Genomic DNA, 25,408 nt, shown 5'->3' with positions numbered 1-25,408 from the left:
CCAAATCATATTTAAGGTTTTAATTCCATAATTTTAAAAAATACACACTACAAAACAACCCATTCCCCAATGTATCAGGAGCCTAGAAATAAATGCCAGAGCTGAGGATGTAGTCCAAGTAATAATTGTGAGGCATGATCAATATACACAAAAGGTTATTGTTAGGGAGATATTAAAGTTTGCATGGGAGCCTTGTTCTAAACAGCGAGTGATGGAATAGCTCCAGCTAGCAGCAGAGGGAGCTAAAGAAATGGAAGTAGAAGCAGAGGTTTTGCAAAGGCACTGAAACATCAGCTAAATCTTTTAAAAAGAAGACGGGAGCAGACCAGGGGAGAGAGAAAAAGAGGAATTGCTTTCAGATACCCCCAAATCTTTCCCCAATAAGGCAGCTTTTCTCCAGGCCAAAGAGGAAAGAAGGAAGGGAGAGAAAAGGAAAAACAGCCAAGTGGACAAACATTTGTTTGTTTGGAAATGTCTCTTCCTTCTGGCAACCTGGAGGATGCAGCAAAGCAAAGACCCAAAGACAGCAAAATGAGGAGAGAGGAACTGGACAATCCACAACCAGAGGGAAAGAGACTGAAGCTGGGCAACGAAGAGGGACATCTGAGGAAGGAAGGAGAGGAGGACCGGGAGAAGTCACACCTGGGAAGAGAAGAATCTGGGACTCAGACCGATGGGGAAGGCCAAACTGTAAGTAGGAGACGTTTCTAGTTCGGGGCTCAGAGGAAAAGCCTCGGGGGCGGGATTTTCTCCCCTGTGTGTTGTTTTTTGAATGGACTTGTTTGGGGGAAGTTGATAAAAGTCTTAGGACCCTGTTTTGAGATCAAATGACCGTAGCTGTCAAAAAATGGGAGCTGCTTTGCTCATTAGTCTAGAAGAGTTTGCAGGTGGTGACTTGGACTTCTTAAGGTGTTGTTTGCAAAAAAACGAAACAAAAACAAACAAACCCCAAAACAAAACAAAGGAGTTTTCTCCATTCTTTTCCTTTGGCTCCTTTTGAATGAAGCGGAAAAATCTCTTGTTGGGTAGGGATATCTTAATTGTTCATCGCCTAGGCCCTCTGAATCATTTCTAGCATTTTGACTCCAGCAGCGTGAAAGAAAGGAAAGCAGCATGTCTCATTGGGGAACTTTTTTTTTTTTGAAAAATGACTTTGAAAAAAGGGAAAAAACACCACTGTGGTGTGGTTGGCTTGGGGGAAATCAATATTTCTATGACCGAATTGGCTAAGCCCCTGAACGTTTGGGTTCTTGAAATGGTTTAGGTACATGTCAGGACATGCTGGGAAAGAAAGTGAACATGAGTCAGAATTTTACAATCCCTTTATCTTCTCCTATTTTTTCAGTGAAGCTGGGTTGTTTTTTTTCCCCCTTCATGTTTCTGCCTCTGTTGTTTTCCATCTACCTAGGTGTGAACAAGAAGGATTATTCCATACAGGGAATCAGAGCTGCTTTAGCTAACTCAGCTGCAGATACAAAGTTTGCGATCCTGTCTTCTTTGGAAGGAGACCTTGTTCTTCTCACTCCATATCCCTATCAGTGTGTCTCTGAAATGAGAGTTGCCAGTTGTGGAATTAATGGCTGGTGCATGTTTTGGAGAGCGTTGCAAACCTGTTAATTTGGAAGCCAGAGAGAAGGTTTGGGTTTCATTCATTTTGCCAGGGGATTATTTTTCCGAATGCTATGGAGTGTGTCTGCTTGACAGAATGCAATTAGTATTTAACACACCGTCACTTTAGTGTACAACACCAAGCAGCAGTTGTAACACTGCCTCTCCGTATCCTTCTTCCAATCTTGCACTTAGCCTTTGCATGCAGTCCAAAACTCTCTGAATAAACTCTATGTATTGAATACTGCACCGATGGTCACCGGGCAAATCTTGTGGGGAGCCTTGTTGACGATTTGAAAGTAAGATGCTTAACCTATCAGTTGGATGTGTATTATAATCAGTGTGGCCAGAGAAAACCTTCAATAGAATGGCTAGAGAAGGTTTCTCTGGGTTGCTATGGGCTGCTTCATGTTCTTTTTTCCCAGAGAAAGTGGGAGGTTGGGTTTTTGGGTTACATTTATATCTCGCCTTGCCTTGAGGAACTCAACGTGACTTCTGTGGAGTTTCTTCTACTTTTGTCCTCAGCCTGCAAGAGGCAGTCTGAGGAATGAGTTCGATAACATCTAGAGAACTGCACAGCCAAGGATCACTTGAATCTAAAATTTCCTGATCCTGGTCTGAGACCTCAATCATTATACTCTTCTTCCTCAATTTGTTTATTGTTGGGATGTGTGGACGTTATCTCAGAAGATGTTAGATCTCATGTTCCTATTCATGATAATTCATGAGAGTTTGTCTCTATATATCTAGACATTACCTGGTTGGAAAAAGTTGGCCAGTACTACTCTGGCTCTAAGCATATTTAGATGGGCAGCCTTTATATTAGGAGAGTAGAAATGATATTTTGTCCCAAGACAAGAATTTCCTTGGATACAGGCAGCTCCTGGGCAGAGCACTGAAAAACTCTAAATGGAAGGCTTATTGCTCCTTCCCCACCCATGTGTGTCTTTAAATTTTATCACTTATTTCTCCTGTCCTTGCATGGGAAAAAGTGGAAGGAAAAGGGATGATTCCCGTGAAGCTGCCTACAATGGTACCTTGGTACTCAACTGCTTTGGAATTCATCGAATTTGGTACTCAATGCAATTCTCATGTCAATGCATTTTCCACATGAAAATTTTGTCCTGGTATTCATCGTTGTATTGGTTGCTTTGTGACTCACTCATTACATGAATCCTTATGGGAATTTTTTTTTGGGGGGTAGTCATTGTTTTTGGTACTCATCTCACCTCCTAGAACCAATTAATGAACAGTACCAAGGTTGTTGTTGTTGTTTTTAACCATTTAATCATGTCCGATTTTTGATGACTTTATAGGCAAATACTCTGCAGGCTACCGTGTCAAACATATCTTCTTTTAATTGTATGTTCAACTTTGCATCAGATTAATGTTATCAAGCCAGTTTGGGTTGTTGTTGTTGGAGTTGTTGTTGGAGTTGTTGTTGTTTCTTCTTCTTCTTCTTCTTCTTCTTCTTCTTCTTCTTCTTCTTCTTCTTCTTCTTCTTCTTCTTCTTCTTCTTCTTCTTCTTCTTCTTCTTCTTCTTCTTCTCCTCCTCCTCCTCCTCCTCCTCCTCCTCCTCCTCCTCCTCCTCCTCCTCCTCCTCCTCCTCCTCCTCCTCCTCCTCCTCCTCCTCCTCCTCCTCCTCCTCCTCCTCCTTTCTACCAATAAGCACTCATTGGCTCTATAACTATAACCTCTTTCCTTCTACCTTTCTCAGCATCAGAGTTTTCTCCAGAGAGTTGGCTCTTCCCATAATTTGTCCCAAGTTCACATAATGAGTCCCATTGTAGGATAATTTGAGCCTGGTCCTTTGTATCTTGAGTAAGAACTCTGGGTTAATTTTTTTTCAGTGATCCATCCATTTGTTTTCTTGGTTTCCACAACATTCTCAAGAATTTTGTCCATCATCCTAACCTACTTCTTCAAAGTGCAATGTATATTTCCATAGGGTGACAGGGAGTAATTGCTTGATTCTGCTCTTTGTAGATGTTTGAATATTTTTTTCAAAGCCTTCATGCCTGGCCTACAAAGGGCTAGTCTGTGGTATATTACTGGATTGTTTATTCCTTTATTATTGATGGTTGATCCAAAAAGTCAAAAAGTTCACCACCACTTCAATATTTTCACTGTCAGTTCGAAGTATTTTACCTCTTCTTACTTAATTAGCTGTTGTTGGGAATAATAGAGCTGCTGTTATTACAACCTCTATCCAACATATCTGTGGCTGAGCAAGTTAGGAATTGCTCAATAAAATAACCATGTTGGAAAAGGTTCAGTCACACCATATACAGGTTTGTTTAAGTATTATTTATTGAATAATCCATAATGAGTTAAGTTCACACATATATACTAAAAGTCTGTAGAGATTGTCAGTCATCCAGGTCATAGTTGTCCCAAAGGTGCTTCTTCAAGAGGCAACTGAACTTTCTTATTTTTTTCTCTGAAGACATTTCACTTCTCATCCAAGAAGCTTCTTCAGCTCTGACAGAGTAGTGCGGAATGGAAAGATTTATATTCCTTGCAGACAGCTGGTCATTTGCATCCTTTTAGAGGGTCATTCTAAAGTCCTCAGGATCACCTGAGTTACTGCTCCTGGTTCCTGTAGTCTGCAGTTTTTTTCTTTGGGAATCTATTCCTACTCCCACTCCATTCAAAGGGTGTACATCCCAAATTGTGTAGCTAAAAGTCTGTAGAGATTCTCAGTTATCCAGGTCATGGTTGTCCCAAAGGTGCTTTTTCAGGAGGTAACCGGAAATGTCTTCAAAGAAAAAGCAAGAAAGTCCAGTTGCCTCCGGAGAAAGCATCTTTGGGACAACGTACTAAACCACAAACCACTGTTCGCAAACCACAAACACATGCAAAATCGTAATCCAATTTTGTTTTGCTTTTATTTTGGGTATTGTATGAACTTGGTTTTATTAGCAAACCATGATTAATCAAGCTGCCTTTTGCACCATAAAGCCAATTTTCACACAGTGTTCAGCCATAAATCCTGGTCAATGTATTAACGTCCAGGTACACCTAATACCTTAAGCCGAAACGGAATGAATCATATTACAAACTGGGCCAGTGTAAAGAGATGGGCACATTACGTCAGGTCATATTTCTGCAAAAAATATTCACCCTGTCTTCCCTCTTGGTCTTCCTAGCCTTACTTTTTCATTATCAGCTGTCGGTAATAACAGCTCTTTCCTCTGCATCCATACCAAACTGCTGGCTAAAATGAGACATTTCAGAGACTTCAGATAGAAGATCCACAGTGGGAAAAATTGGAAAGGCTGTGGGGCAAAACACAAGTTCCTTTTCCTTTTTTAGCCAGGTTCTTTGAACAGCAGCAGGGCAATTACAGCTTTCCTTTCCTGCTTGTGGGGCTGCAACCCTCTTCAACCCTCAGCGCATTAATGACTGGGATTATGTTGTCCAGCGCAGGTGGAAGAAGGCTGCAATTGCCATGCGAGAGAAAGCTAAAGTGAAAGCTTAAAAAATAAAGAAAGGCATAGATCAAATTGCTGGATGTTTTTTTTTTTTTTAAAGTAATAACATTGCTATTGGATATTGCATTCAGAGATGGATTGAACCGAAGGCTTTTCTGGGACTGTATTTTAATATTTTTCCCTTGGGTTGCAGTTGATGAAATGTAAGCCACTTTGATTCAGGGGAGAGCAATGAGATAGAAAAACTTGAAGAATAAAATCCTGACTCTAGCACGCTGATATCGGATCGAGTGTCACCCAGAAGGATCTCTGTAGAGAAGAGATCTTCCTTTTTTTTTCTTTTTTTGTTCATTTCCTTCTTTCGATTTCAAGGCTCTTTTCAAAAACCAGATCATATGCACACGACAAGGGAACTCCAAGGCAAACAGCCTGCGCTTGCTCGCAAAAACAGTTGGATTCTCACTCTAGCAAATGCAGAAGCCTCTTTTGAATATCCTTGGAGGTTGGGATGAAAGGAGATAAAAAACTAGCGTCTCCTCTGGCTAAAGCCCAACCTCTGGAAATGTATCCAGACCAGTGATGGGATTCAAATCTTTTTACTAACAATTCTGTGGGTGTGGCTTGGTGGGTGTGGCTTGGTGGGCATGGCTCGGCTTGGTGGGCATGGCATGGTGGGTGTGGCTTGGTGGGCATGGCTTGGTGGGCATGGCAGGGGAAGGATACTGCAAAATCCCCCATTCCCTCCCCACTCCACTGACCTGCTTTGTAGCTCCGTTCTCCTGTGCAGGGCAACACCAGAAGACCCAGCTGACCAGCTGGGACTCAATGGGAGGCAGAAAATAGATGGGGGCGGAGCCAGTCAGAGGTGGGATTTGCAGGTTCTCCGAACTACTCAAAATTTCCACTACCGGTTCTGCAGAACTGGTCAGAACCAGCTGAATACCACCTCAGATATAGACCAATTGGATGGTGGGTGATTCTGTCTTGGCAAAGTGAAGCTGCAAAAGTGGACAGAGGTGTGAATCCTTTCTTAAGATTTCATTATGCTCCTGATGTTTCTGTTGGATTCTGAATTAGTCTCATATTGAGAGTTAAAGATAAAGGTTTCCCCTTTATTGAATCTGACTCTAGGGGGCAGTGCTCACCTCTGTTTCTTGGCCAACAGAGCCAGCATAGTCCAAAGACATTTCCATGGTCATGTGGCCAGCATGACTATGCCAAGATGCACAGAATGCTGTTACTTTCCCACCGAAGTGGTACCTATTTATCTACTTGCCTTTGCATGCTTTCGACCTGCTAAGTTGGCAGGAGCTGGGCTGAGGAGGTCACCCCGTCAGGCAGCACATGAGTATTGAACTTGAGATGTCAGTTTTCCAGTTGACAAGCTCAGCATCTTTAACCACTGAGCCATCACACCTCATTTTGGGATAGCACTGATAAAACCCCAAGAGAGTCATCAGGATGCAAAGAAGACAGTATCCTCCAGAAGCTTTGGCCCATAATACTTATTATCCCCAGTCAACCACCTGGCTATCTGGGTGTTATGTAAGTTATAAGAGCCGTGGTGGTGCAGTGGTTAGAATGCAGTTCAATTCTCACCAGCTCAAAGTTGACTCAGCCTTCCATCCTTCCCAGGTAGGTAAAATGAGGACCCAGATCATTGTGGGCAATAGGCTGACTCTGTAAACTGCTTAGAGAGAGCTGTAAAATAGTATGGAGCAGTATATAACTCCAAGCTATAACCCCTTTCTCTTAGCAATATGCTAAGGATGAAGAAGGGAGTTAGGAAGGAAGTTAGAACTTTAGGAAATTATCTTCAGTAAGGTTAACCTATTTGTGAGTCACATCCAAGCTTTTATCTCTAAGACAAGTGACAGTTTCTTGGAGGAGCAAGCAAATACCATCCAGTCATCTGTTACTTTTTGTCAGGCGTTGAATCCTGAAGAGTCGAAACTCAGTTTTGGCTAGATTCAGCTCCATCCTTTACACCTTTTCCATAATCAGAAATTTTAGAGACTCGAATTCTCAATAGAGACAATCAAAGGTTACACTGTAGAAAAAATAGTTTAATAGTTTATCATGATTTTTCTTTTAAAAAAAGATACCTTTCTTTGGCGTGGTTAGTAAAGGACATCCTCACCTATACGAATGCTTTTAAAAAACATTTATTTTGCTAGGTTTTCTGAATCAGCCGTTCTTCTTAGGATCTGATGGATGCGTTTTAAAACTATTAAAATTGTTCAGCAGCCTTCTTCCAATGCAATATTCTAATCTGAATTATAGCTGCAAAATGGCTCAGGTCTTATTGTTAGTAGCATAGAACTCAACCTTTCTTCCGTAATTTGCGTTCAGCATAGTAATGAAACCAATTTGGTTTGCAAAGGTTGAAAGAACTGGGTATTTGGTGAAGATGTTGATGGTGGAGGTGAGATTGTCTTCTTGGACAGGTCATCAGGGTACAATTTCCTAACACAAGGCTGGGACTTCACTCTGATGAGTTAGCAGGATAGCCTTCTGAAGCAATAGGGCAGGCTTAACGCATTACAAAACAATATGGATTAACATCTCAAGAAAGGAAAAACCTAGCATCATCCGATCCAAAGTCAGAGTGGTGTGATGGCCTAGAGGTGGACCTCTCACCTCACAATCAGGAGGCTGTGAGTTCAATCCTAGGTAGAGGCAGATATTTCTCCCTCTGGATACAATGAGAATATATCTGCTGAACAAAACTCTGCATTGGCAACAGGAAGGGCATCCAGCCAGTAAACAGTCAGCTCCATTCAGTTGCCCCGAATCCACCCTGATGCAAGGGATTACAAGGTCATTAAAAGGCAAAAAAAAAAAGAAAAATTAGATCCAAAGTCTAAAATTCTTCCTTTGCATCTCTTCGAATAGTTGAAGACTTGTTGCACAAAAGAATACAATATTTCATTGTTCTATCAAGGTAGAACTTAGAGTCACATGGCCAGTGTTACAGGCAAGACAGATTTTAGCTGAAAGTCACAAGAAAGCATTGGATAATCAAGAGTCCAATGGAGTATCACTGGTCTTTCAGAATTGCCCATCAGATGGGTAAGGTTGATATTTAAGGGTTTACAGGCCTTACATTGATCATGCTATGACTGCAATGTAAAAAGATAAAGGAGTCCTTGCAGAGTAAAATCTAGTCACTGTTGACCATTAGGGGGCAGTGCTCATCTCTGTTTCAAGGCCTTTGAGTCAGCTGTCCAAAAACATTTCCACAATCATGTGACCAGCATGACATCATGAAGTACTTTGACCTTTCCTCTGAAGTGGTATCCATTTATCTACTTGCATTTGCATGCTTTTGAACTGCTAGGTTGGCAGAAGCTGAGGCCAGGATGGGTACTCACCTCATTGTGTGGCTCTTGGATTTTGAACCTGGGCTGCCAGCTTTCTAGCTGACAAGCCCAGCGTCTTAACCACTGAGCCACCGCACCACTGCAGGGTAAGTAGAAGCTATATTTAATCTCTGAACACGGTGAATGGGATTTGATTTGTCTATTTTACTTTATGCATCTTGGAAGGAGATGGGCCTCATCTTCAACTTAAAAAGAAATTTAAAAACTTTCTATAATTGCTTTATTTATTTTGGGGGCATGAGAAATTCATTTACAGTTTAAGAAGTTGTGCAACTCTTGTGCACTTTTTGACGGTTATTCTTGAGAAAGTTATGCTGAAAAAGACTCTGTTCGAAGGGCTAAATGATTTCCTGCCAATTCTGGGCTTGTTTGTAAGAAGTACATTTTCTCCTCTTTTGCTTTAGTGTTAAAAATACCAAGAAATGGGGTTTTCTCTACTTCCCTTGGGAACTTGCTCCACCGGTTAATCATTCTTGCTGTCCTATTTTACGTTTCTTGAAACTTCCAAACAAGGGGGCTAAAAGAAAATTGAGAGGCTATTTAACTTTCTTGAAGAAGAAGAAAATATAACATAGCTCCTTCTGCCCTTCAAATGGAAAACTTGGGAAACTTCACTTGTTCAAGAGCGAAGCTCAAAATCCTGTTCAGCACCCTGGACAGAGCACCAGTTACTACTGGTATTAACATCCAGGCACGTTGGTAGTTTTTCTGGATGGTAGATACTTTTGCTAAATACACAACATGACTGCACCCCACTGTATAACACCAACACAATTCTTAAATTTGCGGATGATACGACAATGGTGGGGTTCATTAATAAGAACAATGTGTGGAAATTCTTATCAGTTACTTAACTATATTTTCAAACTTTCCAGCCCACTTTACTTGTTATGACTCTAATTGTTCACCTCGCGTTCTATTAGTATTGTATCTAGTCTTAATGAATTCAATAAATCATCAATTCTTAAATCATCTAACAGGTCAAAAAAATCATTCAGCTCTGTTTAAGTATATAACAATGTTATAACCCCAATTGCTTCTTTAAATTAATTGCTATATGCGCTTATAGAAAGGAAGTACAAGGGCTGCCACTGTGGTATAAAGAAAATAATCTTACACTTAACACCAAAAAACCCTCAATAACTTATAATTGACTTCAGGAGGAAGAGAGATGTACATTTACCGTTGTACATAAATGGTGAGGAGGTGGAGAGGGTTGGTAGTTTTAAATTTCTGGGCACTAATATCTCGGAAGGCCTCTCATGGACTATGAATGCTAACATGCTTGTAAAAAAGGCACAGAAGAAGAGGCTGTACTTCCTGAGAATGCTCAAGAAGATAAATCTATCTCAGCATTTACTTCTGTTCTACTACTGCAGCACCATTGAAAGTGTCCTGACACACAGCATTCCTGCATGGTATGGGAGCAGCTCTGTAGGGGACAAAAATGCTGCCCATCCTGCTTACAATCTTTTTGGAAGATACAGAACAATTAAAACTCAGACCAAATGTTTTCTGAACAGTTTTTATCCCAGAGCTATAATTGCACTTAGCAATGAACTTAAGACCACCATCAGTGAGCTGTTGGACAATATCACCTGGTCTGTTGTGGGGATGCTTGTGTGTTTTTAGGGGGTGGGGAATTTTGGCAGGTGGGGGGGGTTGTTTGCCTGTTTGAGGATTGTCATGTGTGCGTGTGTGTGTTGGGTCTGGTCTCTGGGTGTTATGTAAATTTCATTGTATGTATATACTGTGTATATCCGAACAATGACAATAAAGTATTTGAATTCAAATATTCCAACAGCACTAAAAATAAGAAGGATGTATTGAATTTAGCCACAAGAGTCCACAGTGGGACGTCTATACAGGTAGCTCTTGGCTTCCAACCATTCATGTAGTGACCATTCAAAGTTTACAGTGGCATCAAAAATGTGACTTATGTCTGGTTTTCATACATGTAATACAGTGGTGGGATTCAAAATTTTTACTACCGGTTCTGTGGGCGTGGCTTGGTGGGCATGGTGTGGCATGGTGGATGTGGTGTGGCTTGGTGGGCATGGCAGGGGAAGGTTACTGCAAAATCCCAGTCCCTCCCCACCCCACTAACCTGCTTTCCAGCTCCGTTCTCCTGTGCAGGACAACCAAAGAAGACCCAGCCGATCAGCTGGGACTCAAGGGGAAGCGGAGTATAGATGGGGGCAGGGCCAGTCAGAGGTGGGATTGGCTGGTTCTCCAGACTACTCAAAATGTCCGTGACTGGTTCTCCAGAACTGGTCAGAACCTGCTGGATACCACCTGTGATATAGCAGCATCCCCATGGGTACATGATCAAAATACGAGCACTTGCAGCTGCCATACATTTACGACAGCTGCACTGTCCTTGGGAGGAGATCACGTGATCACTACTTGTAACCTTCCCAGCCATCTTTTGACAAGCAAAGTCAATGGGGGAAGGCAGATTCACTTAATAACCACACGATTCACTTAACAACGCTGGCAAAAGATGTTATAAAATGAGGCAAAACTCACTTAACAGCTTTCTTGCTTAGCAGTGGAAATTTGGAGTTCAATCGTGATTTTAAGTCAAGGACTACTTGTATATAATGTACTTAATACAATGAATTTATGCCAAGTTATGTTTTACAACTGATATTTCTGGGGTTCAGTATCCTCCTAGGACCATGATGGCATGCAGAGCCATTTGTGTGGGCACGCGAGCCCTAGGCAAACTTATCTCACTCCACATGCTCGTGCCTCCCAGCTGATTTTCAGGCCTTTTTTGGCCTCCCAGAGGCTCGAGGGAAGCCTCTGCGGCCTTTGGAGGTCGAAAAACAGGCCCATTTCATTACTTCCTATATTTCCTGAAATACCAGAAGTGACAAAATGGGCCCATTTTTCAGCCTCCAAGGCTGCAGAGGCTCCCTCGAGCCTCTGAAGAGGCAAAAGGCCTGAAATCAGCTGGAAAGCATGCGCATGTGCCAGTGCAAGTAAGGGGGCAGCATGGGAGAGGGCATTGTGCGCACATGTGCAGGGGGCATGGGGAGGCACAATATTGCCTTCTGGGTGGTGGCATGTGAGCGAAAAACAGGCCCATTTCATCACTTCCTATATTTCCTGAAATACCGGAAGTGACGAAATGGGCCCATTTTTCACCCTCCAAAGGCTGCAGAGGCTTCCCTCTCTTCTAATTTTCAACCCAGGAGCCCAAAAAGGTTAGCCACCACTATCTTAGGAGCTCTAAATTCAGTGTCACATATGATGGATTCAGAAGAGGTTCTGTTCTCTCACATATTGTCTTTCTTTGCTTTTCTTCCTCCCCCAAACATATCCCTTCTTCCCTTCTTAGTGGGAGGCGGCAGGACTGCAATTTTTCTTTATTTTTTCCCTCTAATAACGTTGTGAAAACTTCAAGCTTCACACCGTAGAGTCATGCTGAAGTGTAATACTTAGCATCTCGTTTCCCAAAGCATCCATAAACGAATGCTTTGGGGATATGGAGAGGAAAATGAAGATGATGGACACTGCCGTAGCTTCATCACTTCGGAATCAGAGAAAGAGTAAGTTAAGGTGTCAGCCCTGAAGCCGTTTTTTAAGCTGGAGCCATTTTGGAATCATCTTCATGGCTGCCAGAGCCTGCTTCAAGCCACTTGAAGCTGTGAGAACTTCAAGGGGGGAGGGGATAGAGATAGCTGGGGATGTGTTGCCAAAACAACATTCTTTCCTGTGGGAGCCAAGGACATTCTACCAGGTGTTGGAAGGGCATGGACCAAAGTGAGCCAGAATGGTGCATACGATTTAGTTGGACCATGTGACGGACATGTGACCTGAAGAGAAGAACTTTGGGGTTTGATCTGCGTGGGGAAAACCTCATGTCCTCCAGAGTCGGGTTTTCCCCAGATGTGCCAATATGATGTGCCTAATAAATTGATACTTTGAGTAATGTGCCTGCCTTGGAGTTTTGATTCCGTTGGGTGTGTTAACTTGATTTGGACAAGTGGCAAGATGAAGATAAGAAAAGAAGACACAACAGCTAGGAAAAGACAAAACAGAAACAATAGAGGATGTCCAAAATGTGTGTATGGATGCTTTTAGAAGACCTTGTGTTTAGGAACACCTTAAGCCAAATGGTGCCAGGGTTTTGAATGCTTTCTTTGCTGAAAATAATTTATCTCACAAAATCTGGCCTCTAGAATAATCTTCAATTTGCTCTTTTTAATTTGTCCAATTTGACTTCTTCTGAAAGCTTTTCCTTTTTGTTCTTTAATATATGCTGGTATTCCCATGCAGGGAAAGTGCCCCACCAAAGGATAATATCTGTCAACACAACCTTTGTTTGTCCTGTTTGAAACTGTGATTCTGCCTCGTTTGCAGCTATAATTCTCTCTGTTGGGCTCTCTCTCTGCCAATCCAGATGGAACCAGCTTTTAAAGATCAGGAGACATATCTAGAAAATTTCAATAACTCCATGCTATTCTTGGTTCTTTAATGGGGACCCAATCTATAACTAGAATTTCTCAGGCTGCTTCCATGGCAAAGGTAATAAACAATAGCTTGGTTCTTGCACTAGGTTAAACTTTGCTTTGTTTCAGCTCAGTTTGTGAAATGAGACACAATAGGTTGTATCCGTGCATCATGTTAAACCATAACTGCAATATACAGAAGCCAGGATGGCTCAGCCAAATCCAAGCAAGACATGTTATAGTTTAATATTGTACCCTATGACTATCATTAAGTGTCGTACCTTATGATCCTTGACTCTTGATGAATGTATCTTTTCTTCTATGTATACTGAGAGAATTTACACCAAGACAAATTCCTTGTGTGTCCAATCACATTTGGCCAATAAAGTATTCTACTCCACTCTACTCTACTCTACTCTACTCTACTCTACTCTACTCTACTCTACTCTACCCTACCCTACCCTACCCTACCCTACCCTACTCTACTCTACTCTACTCTACTCTACTCTACTCTACTCTATTCTATAATGGGAAGCCAGTCAATTCAGATGGTTTGCATGATACAATAATATAGGTTGCTCCTGTCAAAACAATCGTGCATGTCATGCCTCTGGTGGAGACTCTCTGAGGGAAGGAGGAACAGCCGACAAGGAGTGGATGTGTGGCTCCGCAGGTTGTGGAGGAGGCTGGGGAAGGGCAGAGGCCAGCCGAGCAGTCAGAGGAGGACCCAGGCCCATCCCCTATCTGTCCTAGGGCACACAAGGAGGAGAGGATAAAGGAGAGACATGGTCTACTCTGGAGGAGAGGGCCTTGATCCTCTTCATGGGCTGCAGTTGTGAGAATTGCATAAGAGTTTGGACCTGCATTCTGGCAAACGCTGGAGACAAAGCGTGTTTTATTTTGGTTTGAGGTTATCTTGGTTGGCATCCTTCCAACAGACTGTGCCTTGTTATCTCCTTGAATTTGGTAAATGCTTCTCCTGTTCCGTTGTGGAAATTTCATCATTGTAGTTTGGTTTTTATTTTTCACCTCTATCTGCTCATTAAATTCAGACTGTATTGCTTTCTTTTGAAGACTATTTTTGAGTATGTTTTATCTCCAACTGAGAATTATTGAACAGTGGGGCCAAGTTGGAGGCAATAAAGGACATTTATTTACGTTTTGGATTTTGTTACGTTTGTGTTACACTCTGGGTCATTACAGTGCAATCAAAACATGTCAGTGGCAGATAAAAGTTGCAAAAGAGCAATATTGATTATTTTATTTATTTGATTAATCTGCACGCTGCCCAATCCCAAGAACATTAAAAGATGTTTTATAGATGGCACCTACCTCCTGCTAGATTGGTAAAGATGTTTTCAACTAGAAAACCAGGATGTTGGAAATGCAAAAATAAACAGGGCACTTTTTTCCACATGTGGTGGACATGCCCGGAAACTAAAAGTTACTGGAATAGGATCAAAAAGTGGATAGAGGAAATAACAAAACAAAAAAAATCAAATTTAGACCAGAATTGTTTCTATTGGGAATAATAAGGGGAGATTATACTAAGACTGACAAATATATCATTCTACATATAACAACAGTGGCCAGAATTGTGTGTGCACAGTACTGAAACAGGATAATATACCATCTGAGGGGACTGTGATAAGAAAGATTTTGGACTGCGTGGAGATGGACAGGCTGACCTTAGAGTTAAAAGAGAGAGGTGAAACAGAGTATTATTTGGTCTGGGATGCCTGGTATACCTGGTTAGATAATAGACATAAAAGTAATACAGTAATTAATGCATGAATATGAATGTTGATGATACTCTAATGTTGTTGAAAGTATTAATATGTTATAGATTGTTGGAAAATGTTTAATAAAAAGTATGTTTTTAAAAAAGGAAACCATACAACAATAAACAAGATCCAAACCAACATAATTGTGCTTTTCAGCTCCTGTTGTCCTGGTTGGCCTCATCCGGAGAACTGTAGTGTTTGTGTGTTGTCAGCTTAGTGGGCTGCATTGCAAAAAAAACAACAACAACATTACAATTTAAATTGGCTGATGTTTATTTGGGAGCTCAGTTCTGAACCTGGGAATGTTTAGCCTAACGAAGAGAAGGCTTAGAGGTGACCCGATAGCCATCTTCCAATACTTGAAGGGCTGTCAAAGGGAAGAAGGCTTCGATTTTCTCTCCATTAACACCTGGAGGCAGGACAAGAAGTCACAGATGGAAGATCATAAAAGAGAGGTGCAACCTGGAAATAAGGGAAGAATTTCCCAACAGTGAGAACGACTAATCAATGGAGCACAGGTAGTCCTCAACTTACAACCACAATGGAGGCCAACGTTTCTGTTGTTAAGTGTGAGATATTTGTTACGTGAGTTTTGCCTCATTTTTACAAGGGTTTTTTTTTGCCACTTTTGTTCACTGCAGTTGTTCAATTAGTAATGTGGTCCTTAAGTGAATCTGGTTTCCTACTTAATTTGCTTGTCGGAAGGTTGCAAAGAGGGGGTCACGTGTCCCTGGGACACTGCAACCATCAGGGGATTGGACTAGATGACCTTCAAGGTCCCTTCCAACTCTGTTAATCTGTAACTACCTCCAGGGTCCCTTCAGCACTAGGATTCTGTGACTCATTGGCATCTCATTTGCTGATGAAGCACCCCTGAATGTTTGGTTTCTTAACATGTTTTCAAATATTGTTTGGGTCAGTCTGTTCTCTTATGGTAGAGAACAAAATCTCTTACAGTTGCAATTCAGCTAGAATGAATTGTGTCTAAAAAGCCTCTTCAGGGATGTGGCTTAGATGTAGCTTTTACATCTGCTGTACCCGTAACTGTGCTGGGTCAGAGTGTTCTTTTATGTGTGTATGTACGTACAGGTATTTTTAAACTACTCTCCAATTGCAATTTCAAGGTAGCTGATGGAAAAGAACAGAACAGTCCAAGTGTAAGTGCAAATAAAAGATCACAAGAGAAGGACTGTGTTGTCCTCTGGTGGCCAGAAGCTACACCTGAAGGACTTGGGAGGCTGTGAAAACAGGAACAGCGGTAGGAAGTGTGCAAGATTTTGTCAGGCACTAGATCGTATTTCTGGGGGAAGGGTGTTTCTTCTAAATAGCATGTTAAGCTTGCTACAGGTTTCATGGCACACTCCTATACATTTCCTTCTTTGAAATGTGAAGCAACTGTGCTGCTGGTGTTAGGGAATTAAGACGCCAAGTCAGTGATGGGAGTCAAAATCTTTTACTATCAGTTCTGTGGGTGTGGCTTGGTGGGCATGGCTTGGTGGGCGTGCCAGGGGAAGGATATACTGCAAAGTCCCCCTTCCCTCCCCACCCCACTAAACTGCTTTCCAGCTCCGTTCTCCTGTGCAGGGCAACCAAAGAAGACCCAGCCGATCAGCTGGGACTCGGGAGGCAGAAAATAGATGGGGGCAGGGCCAGTCAGAGATGGGATTAGCTGGTTCTCCAAACTACTCAAAATTTCCACTACCAGTTCTCCAGAACGGGTCAGAACCTGCTGAGTACCACCTCTGCTTCCTTCCTTTTATTCCTCTCTTCCTTCCTTCCTCTCTTCCTTCTCCCTTTGTTCCTCTCTTTCTTCTCCTTTCATTCCTGTCTTCCTTCCAGTGGTGGGATCCCAAATTTTTTACTACTGTTTATGTGGGCGTGGCTTGGTGGGTGTGGCAGGGGAAGAATACTGTAAAATCTCCATTCCCTCCCCACCCCACTAACCTGCTTTCCAGCTCCGTTCTCCTGTGCAGGGCAACCAAAAAAGACCCAGCCAATCAGCTGTGACTCAATGGGAGGCAGAGAAGAGATGGTGGCGGGGCCAGTCAGAGGTGGCATTGACCAATTCTCCGAACTAATCAAAATTTTCATTACCGGTTCTCCAGAACTGGTCAGAACCTGCTGAATACCCACCTCTGCACTAAGTTTAATGCCATTATTAGGGAGGGCTTTCTTTAGAGCAAGGGTGTCAAACTCAATTTCACTGAGGGCTGTATCAGGGTTGTGTTTGACCTTGTGGGGCCGGAGTGAATGTGGCCAGCTTGATGTCACTCATTTTGGGGGCACCTGTGGAAGCCCGAGTGTTCTGCCAATGAAAACGGGCTCCTGACCTCTGTTTTCGGCTGTGATGGCCTCCTGCAACCCTCCTCCAGTGAAAACGGAGTTTGGGAGGACCCGCATATGGCCCTCCCGAGCTCTGTTTTCACTGGCAGAGGCACCGTGGGCCAGTTCTTTGCTGCTTCCAGGGCGGCCCTGCAGGCCATATCTAAGCACCCCAGGGGCCAGATCCATTCCCCAGGCCTTGAGTTTGACTCCCTTGCTCTATAGGATATCCAAAGGCCGCTGTCTTCCTTCTCCTGTTTCATCTCCTACATGACCATACAATAAGACAATCTAGAACGGATGCATTTTTGTGGCACTTGGTCTACGACTTTGAGTGCCTAGGTCAGTGTTAAGTCGACTCTAGCTGTTTTCCAGATTTGTTGACTTCACAATAAATGTGTTCTGAGATCCATTGTGCCACAGAAACATCTTTTTGAAATGTATTTATTTTGTGATCCATTTTCTGGCCTTTAGTTACTGCATTCCTTGCAACGAGGGTGCCTTTTGTTACAACATTCAACTTAAAAGGAAAGTGGTGAGAATGCGGTATTGCATGTGACTTCCAGCAGTTCGATCCTGACCGGTTGACTCAGCCTTCCATCCATCCTTCCGAGGTGGGTAAAACGAACACCCAGATTGTTGGGGGCAAGAGGCTGACATTTCTAAACTGCCCAGAGATAGCTGTAAAGCACTGTGAAGTGATATGTAAGTCTAAGTGCTATTGTTACTGCTATTAAAAGTATTACGTTTGGAAAAAAGCCAATATTGTGGTAATTGATAAAAAGAATTTTGGATATTGGTTTTCGTGAAATCATTCTGAATATAGAGAAAGGGGGAAGAGAGATGTCCCTTACTCTTCATTTCTTAAAAATTCTAGTGGACATTACAGTGAGGAAGAGGAAAAATAGAAAGAGTCATCTCTCTCTCTCTCTCTCTTTCTGTGTGTGTGTGTGTGTGTGTGTGTGTGTGTGTGTGTGTGCCCGTGTCTGTCTGTCTGTCTGTCTGTCTCTGTCTATATGTATCTATCTTCTCTCTTTCTAATTATCTATCTATCTATCTATCTATCTATCTATCTATCTATCTCTGTCTATATCTATCTTCTTTAATCATCTATCAATATCTTCCTTCTTTCTTTCTTTCTTTCTTTCTTTCTTTCTTTCTTTCTTTCTTTCTTTCTTTCTTTCTTTCTTTCTTTCTTTCTTTCTTTCTATCTTTTACTATTTTTACAACTAACTATTTCTCCCGCCCAACAACAACCCTGTGAGGTGGATTGGGCTGAGGGAGAAGGACTGGGTCCAAGGCCACCCAGCTGGCTTTCATGGCTAAGGCAAGACTTGAACTCATCATTTCCTACTTCCTAGCCTGGTGCCTTAACCACTGGATAAAGCTCCCAGGATATCAACAGTGTGTTCAGTATTCCACGCTGCCAGCGGGTCTGTTTTAGCTGTTTTCTTTTAATTAATTACTTTTAGGACAAGGTGGCTTTAGGTGAGTCAGAAAAAGGCTATTGACTTGGGGTGGAATAAGACAAAAATAACTGGACTGGGGTCTGATGGCAATTTGGATGGCTATATTCAGGGGTGGGATTCAATTTTTTTAACAACCGGTTCTGTGGGTGTGGCTTAGTTGGTGGGCATGGCTTGGTGGTCATGTGACTTGGTGGTCATGGCCAACTTGATATGGTCACTCACATCAAGGGGCGCTTCTCCTCACCTTGCCTCTCATGATGGTGGGGATGCTGCGATATTCATAAGCGTGAAAAATGGTCATAAGTCACTTTTTTCAGTGCCGTTGTAACTTCGAATGGTCACCAATTTTAGACCAAAACTCAGAAAGGGTATGTAAACTCACGTTTGAATGTCAATCTTCTAGCTAGCCAAGAAACCCTTACTGAATGTCACTCATCTTGGTTCCTTGTTCATTAAAAGCTTCTTTCTGGCAGCTCTGCTTCATTATTCAATTATTTCTTCAAAGTGCTAACTCCAACAGGGGAGTATTTCCTCCCAACAGCAGTGTAAAAAGCTTAAAACAACCCCTTCCCCTTTGAGAAAGTACCAGCAAAGAAAAAAAAACCCTCCTTTGGAGATAGTAAGTCTAGGCATACTACCAAGAATGCAAGAAGGGTGGGAAAAAACAAAAGATTTCTTCCAACAACCGGTTCTCCGAACTACTTAGAAAGTTAACAACCGGTTCTAGCGAATAGGTGAGAACCTGTAGAATCCCACCCCTGGCTTATCCCAGGTGTTCTTTTTGGCTGGATTCTTTTGTTAGACTTTTGTATTTCATCACTTCCCATGCTTACAGGATGACCAAGTCAGCACCCAGTAAATGATTAGATGATTTAGCCATGTGCCAGAAAAGGCTGGATGGAAATGCTTCCATGCGATAAACTGAGAAGTTCCACCTTCTGTAGATAGAGATTGATCAGTGGGCCGCCACACGTTCTTCTGTGCCATTTAGCAGCCAACGATTTAGAGATGCTGGCTTCAGATATTTTACGGATATCTCGCTTTATGTGAATTTCCCAAACATTTATGAAAATCGCACTTTTAAATAACTGTTTCCTAAAAGGCAAGCCATCGAGTTAGACAAAAAAAAAAAAACCCAAATCCTGGTGAATATTATGCAGATGGCTGCAAATTATTTTCTGGCTCACGGCAGAGTCTTTCGTTTCACAAATGGACCCAAGGAGATGGAAGGGAAGTCTTTTGTGAGGCATGAATTTATTCGGAGACAATTCTGGTGGGTGTCCTTTTCGTATCGGCTGATGACTCACACGCTCTCGCCGAAAGATTGCAATTTCAGTACTGTGAAGAGGTGCTGAGCAAGACATTAACCGGTCACTTTGATTGGATTCTATCATTGTTCATAAAGATACGTGAACTCTTTGCAGCAGTGGAAAGAAAAAAAAAACTAGAGCAAACAATTCAAATCTTTATTATGCACGCTGAATGCTCATTTGCCAATGTGGGAAATAGAAGCAGGTTGGATAAAGCTATTTAAGATCGGTTTGAGGTCCAAGTTCTAATTTTCTTCAGCTATCCAGTTTATGGCTGACATTTAATTCAGTGGGGGTACTGATCACAAAAGCCTACTTTTGCTTCAGGTACCCAAGAATTCAATTTTATTACATTCCCAAGACTTTAGATTTGTGCGTGGTTTAGCACGTGGCAAAATCTCACTGTGCATAATCAAATAGGAGACATATAGGTGGAAGATTAAATATATTTTACTACATATTCTGACAACAACAAGAATAGTGTATGCACAATGTTGGAAACAAAATGATATGCCTTCTGAGGAATTAATAATTAAAAAAACTCTAGATTGAGCTGAAATGGACAAATTGACATTAAAACTAAAAGAGAAAGGAGTCAGAGTATTATGAAATTTGGGATAATTGGTATAATTGGTTGAACAATAGAAACAAAGATAAAGGAAATAAAATTACAGACAAAGGTATATGAATATATATAAAGATGTAAATGTAGATATTTACATGAGATTGGTGTGTATAATAATTTGTATAATAATGATGACACAGTACTGGTAAAGTCAAGATTAATATGTGTAAAAGGTGGAAAAGAACAATAAAAATTATTATTTGAAAAAAAGGAGATTTGATTATGTGCAGAATAATAACCTCATGGAAAGGGACCTTGGAGGTCTTCTAGTCCAACCCACTGCTCAGTCAGGAGACCCTATACCATTTCAGACAAATGGTTGTTCAGTCTCTTCTTAAAAACCTCCAGTGATGGAGAATTCACAGCTTCTGGAGGCAAGTTGTTCCACTGATTAGTTGTTCTCAATGTCAGGAAATTTCTTCTTAGTTCTAAGTTGGTTCTCTCCTTTATTAATTTCCATCCATTGCTTCTTGTCCTGCCTTCAGGGGCTTTGGAGACCTAAGCAAATGAAGTTTAGTTGGGATCATGGACCATACCCTCTCTGTACGTCAGATGCAATCTTTAATTCACTGGGAAGATAACCTGGGTCAAATAGCTTAGTATTATTGTGTGGAAAGCTGTTAAATATTGAGGTGGGGTGAGGAAGAATAGAACGTTCGATCCTAGGTAGTGGCAAATATTTCTCTCTCTGGGCACAATGAGAAAATATCTGAACAAAACTCCGCATTGGTGACAGGGAGGGCATCTGGCCAGTAAACACTCATCTCTGTTCAGTTGCCCAGACTCCAGCCTGCAAGGGATTATGGGGTTGTTAAAAGGAGATGATGATGAAAGGAGATGTGAGGAAGATTAAAAAGCCTGAAAGGTGGACCTTAAGTGATCAACTGTTGGCAGTCTGCAACATCTAAGCTTTTTGGTTTTATTTTAGATAAGGCAGTTCACAGGAGCATCTCAAATCTGTCTCAAGCATTTTGGGCAGAACAAATGCTGCATTTAAGTAAATAAGATTATTGTCTGACGATTTAATGAGTTGGATCAGGATGCCGCAGGTACACATGAGAGATTTTAATTTGCGACAAATTAAATATAAGCTTCTGAGAATTTGCAAATGTTTCTGTTGGAGCATGGCTACATCAGATAGAAGAGCTCTGATTTCTTGGTTTTTGGAGTGGAAAAAAACCCAGAACAAAAGCCAAGTGTGTTGTGTGCCATAGATCTAATGCTGTTGTCCCTTAGCATAAAACCTGGCTCGCATTGTCAATTAAACAGGAAAGGATCTCCATCCATAATTTACTCATGTTCCTGAATATGGATTTCTATTGCTTTGGGTAAAGGGCTGGATAATTTTATCTCTTCGCCATTAAATTCGGCCATTTCTTTTCTAACCGTGATGGATTGTCTTTGAAAGGGACACTTTGTGGAATGCAGCAAAAATGCAGATTTCCAGGAAAATAAGTATGGCACACCTTCCATAACACTATGTGTTACTTTGATACAATTTCCAAAGACCTTGGCTGTTGGACTGCTCAAGTTTCACAAATTTTACCAAATGCTAACATTTCCTCACCATTGGTCTTTTTGGAAGCCTATTCATTCCATAGTAGTAGTTCTCTAGATCAACTTTCTTCTATATCAGGGGTCGCCAACCTTTTGGACCTCAGGGACCACCAAACTCATAATTTTAAATCCCGTGGACCAGAGACCCTGGGAAAATTCAGCTTGGGAAGAAGGAAAATGTTTCCAAGCAACTAAATATTGGAGTTGACCCCTCCATTTCCGAGAATCCAAAATTTCTTTAACTTCATAAAACCTAACAAACTAATACCAAAAATAGAAAGGAAGAAAGAAGGGGGAAAAAAACTACAGGAATTGAAAAAAATAAAAAGACGTAGAAAGAAGCTTTCAATTTCCTTTGCAACCAATATAAGCACAATTACAAAGTTATCCTTTATTCTGCAATTACAAAAAAAGCTCACTCTTTTTCTATTATCCAATATTTTTGAATTATCAAAACCACAAGGTCACAAGTGCTTCCCCCACCTCATTCCATGCAAAATGTCTTATACAGGGTTTCCTGTCAGAGATAAATGTAGATTTCTTATAAACCTCTTTTCCAAAGCACCAGAAGGCAAGACAGAAAACAATGGTTGGAAACTAATCAAGGGGAGAAGCAACCTAGAACTTAAGGAGAAATTTCCTAACAGTGAGGACAATTAACCAGTGGAACAGCTGGCCTCCAGAAACCGTGTGTGCTGATCCATCACTGGAGGTTTTAAAGAAGAGATTGGACAGCCATTTATCTGAAATGATATAGGCTCTCCTATTTGAGAAGGCGTTTGGACTAGAAGACCTCCAAGGTTCCTTCAAGCTCTGTTATTCTGTTATTTCTGTTAGATAATGTATTTCCTCTAATAGAAGAAGTTTATTACTTAAATTCTTAAACTGAAATTGATATTAAATGATTACATTTATATGCTGCCCATCTTTCCACGGAGAACAGCCATCTCTGGAAATTCCATCATCTTCACCAATCATTCCTCCATTGTGTCTGGTGTCAGATTTACAGATAATCAGAGTTGGAAGGGACCTTGAAGGTCATCTAGTCCAACCCCCCCACCTATGCAGGAAACCCTACACCATTTCTGACAAAATGGCAGTCCAATCTCTTGTTCTTATTGTCAGAAAGTTTCTCCTTAATTCCTAAGGCCTACAGGTGCTTTTTAAAGATTTTCATCCAAAGAATCTTTCCCAAGTTCTCTCAGAGTTTATTCAAATTGGCTCTTCCACAATCTAAGAGTCCTGTGCCATTATGTTCTGTTGCTTGTGTTTGCGTTATGCTGAATTCTAGTATGACATGGTCACTCTCACCCAAGGTTCCTGCAGTTTCAACTCCCTCCATCACTTCTTCCCTGTTTGTAAGAATTAAGTCAAACTTTTCCATTTTGGATCATGTAATAGTCTTCCTTCAAACTAAATTTCCTGATCAGGTTTGGTTATCAGATTAAGGATTATTTTTTCAGGCCAAACACAATTGGAGTGGGGAATAAAGGATTTCATTTTTAGGCACTCTAGTTCCTCTCCAAAACAAAAAACCAACCAAGGCAATAAAATGCCCCCTAAAATCGATTTCTCTGTATTTCTCTACTTATAGAAAAATAGGACTCTTACACACTGTAGTACAGTCAGTAAAATACGTATTCCTGCCCTAAGTTGACATTTCTTTTGTAACTAAATTTTCCTGCAGCCATTTCATGTTCAGATTTTCAATTGGCATAAGACAATCCATTGGGATGGAGCACGGAGGCCTTTAAAGAACTTAGCCGAATTGATTATGGATTGCAGCATGGCACTTGACTGCCTAATTTCAACCAGTCACGGTGGGACTTAATTAAGGAAAGGTCATCTGAAGCTTCTGATGTCAGTTTCAGGATTGCCAAAGGCAGAGGATCGGACCTTCCCAAAGGGATGCTTCTCAAAGGAAAAAAGAAAAGAAAGAAAAAGAGAAAAAAAAAGAAAAGAAAGGGGAAAGGGAAGTTGAAGTGAGAAAGGCAGAAAAACGGAGCTTGGTTTTCGGATGCTTTTAATGGATGCATCAAATGGAATGGGGAAAGAACTTGTCCTCTGAGAGTTGTCTATGGAGAATGGTGGGTCTCCAGGCAAAGGAAGATGTGACTCCAAGGGTTTGGAAGAGCTTCAAAGAGTTCTCCTCCTTCCATGAAACATCGTATGAAGCTCCTTTGCAAAGCCAGTTTGTAAAACAGAGCAGAGCCTCACTTCCAAACAGTGGTCTGACATGCTGTTTTGCTTGTAGAGAACAATGACCTCTACACGTGCCCCGAAGGTGCTTTATTCAAAAGCCAACTGGATTTGGTTTTTCCTTGAAGACGTTTTGCTTTTCATCCATCTCATTCGGTTCAGAACTGAAGAAGCTTCTTGGGTGAGAAAGCAAAAAGTCTCCAAGGAAAAACAAAGTCCAGTTACCTTTGAAAAAAAAAAAAAAAAAGCAGTTTTGGGACATCCCTGTCCTGAATGACTGAGAATCTCGCACACGGAGAAGCGATGGATAATATTAAAAAAAGAAGCACTTATTTGAAGCAAATCTAGACAGGTGAGCACTCTTTCCTTGAAGCTTTATGATGAGATGAAGCATAGGAAGAGTTCTCCGGGCCCTAAAGCGCATCATTCAAGAGGGACCCACAAGGGTAGAGGAGCTTGGGTGCTGAATTTTCCCCACAGTTGAAAGACGATGGGCGAGAGGGAACCTAGTTTGTCTTCTGCACTGCAGACCTGAGCCCTATGAGAAATAGGAAGAAACTGGTCAACAGCAAACATGGGAAGCACTAGAGGTTCTGATGACTCCATGTCCACCCTGTTATCTTGTCTGTCAGGTTCCGGTTTCAAGGGATCTCATTAGATTAGGCAGGTGAAGGTACCACTGCTGCTGCTGATGGTGATGAGGTGACACCTGGCTTGAGAATGGCATTGGAGGAGGTCTAATATCGCCTTTCTCCTTTCCTTCTCCTTTTCTACCATCCATGCTGCTCCTCATGAAGCTCCCTTCATGGGATCAAGTTTGTTAAAGACATGGGGCACTGGGGAATGTGGGGCATCCTTTATGTGTAGGCCCCAAGGTGACCCCTTCTATTGATACAGTTCTATGTTCTATCATCCCTCCCTTCCTCCCTCCCTATGTCGGTCTATTTGACTTCTGCACTGCAGACCTGAGCCATATGAGAAATAGGAAGAAACTGGTCAACAGTAAGCATGGGAAGCACTAGGGGTTCTGATGACTCCATGTTCACCCTGTCATCTTATCTGTCAGGTTACCTCTGTCAGTCTGTCTGTCTATCATTTATCTATATGTACCATCCATCCATCCATCCATTCATCCATCCATCCATCCATCCATCCATCCATCCATCTTTTCTCTCCCCCTCCCTCTATAATCTTTAATCTGTCCATCCATCCACCTATCCATCCTTTCTCTTCCTCTTCCTCTCCCCCTTCCCTCCT

General features: G+C 41.6%; 1 protein-coding gene across 7 annotated transcripts in view; it reads left to right on the top strand.

Moving 5' to 3' along the window:
* Window positions 1–298: 298 nt before the first annotated feature.
* RBFOX1 (RNA binding fox-1 homolog 1) overlaps window positions 299–25,408 on the top strand; it is a 1,842,789-nt gene continuing 1,817,679 nt past the window's right edge. For 4 of the 7 annotated variants that reach the window (XM_087912645.1, XM_087912641.1, XM_087912643.1 and 1 more), the window contains exon 1: window positions 300–690. In XM_087912645.1, coding sequence (XP_087768771.1) covers window positions 472–690 — 219 coding nt within the window. In that variant the 5' untranslated portion in view covers window positions 300–471. Of the gene's footprint in view, window positions 691–25,408 lie in introns of all 7 variants that reach the window. The other 3 variants (XM_087912642.1, XM_087912644.1, XM_087912640.1) reach the window with 1 other exon arrangement.

This window comes from Pseudonaja textilis, chromosome 14 (assembly GCF_049901715.1).
Source record: "Pseudonaja textilis isolate UNSWEBS1 chromosome 14, rPseTex1.2, whole genome shotgun sequence".
NCBI classification, from domain to species: Eukaryota; Metazoa; Chordata; class Lepidosauria; order Squamata; family Elapidae; genus Pseudonaja; species Pseudonaja textilis.
The sequence above is the reverse complement of the archived record's forward strand: the minus strand, read 5'-3'. Positions and strand labels throughout refer to the sequence as shown.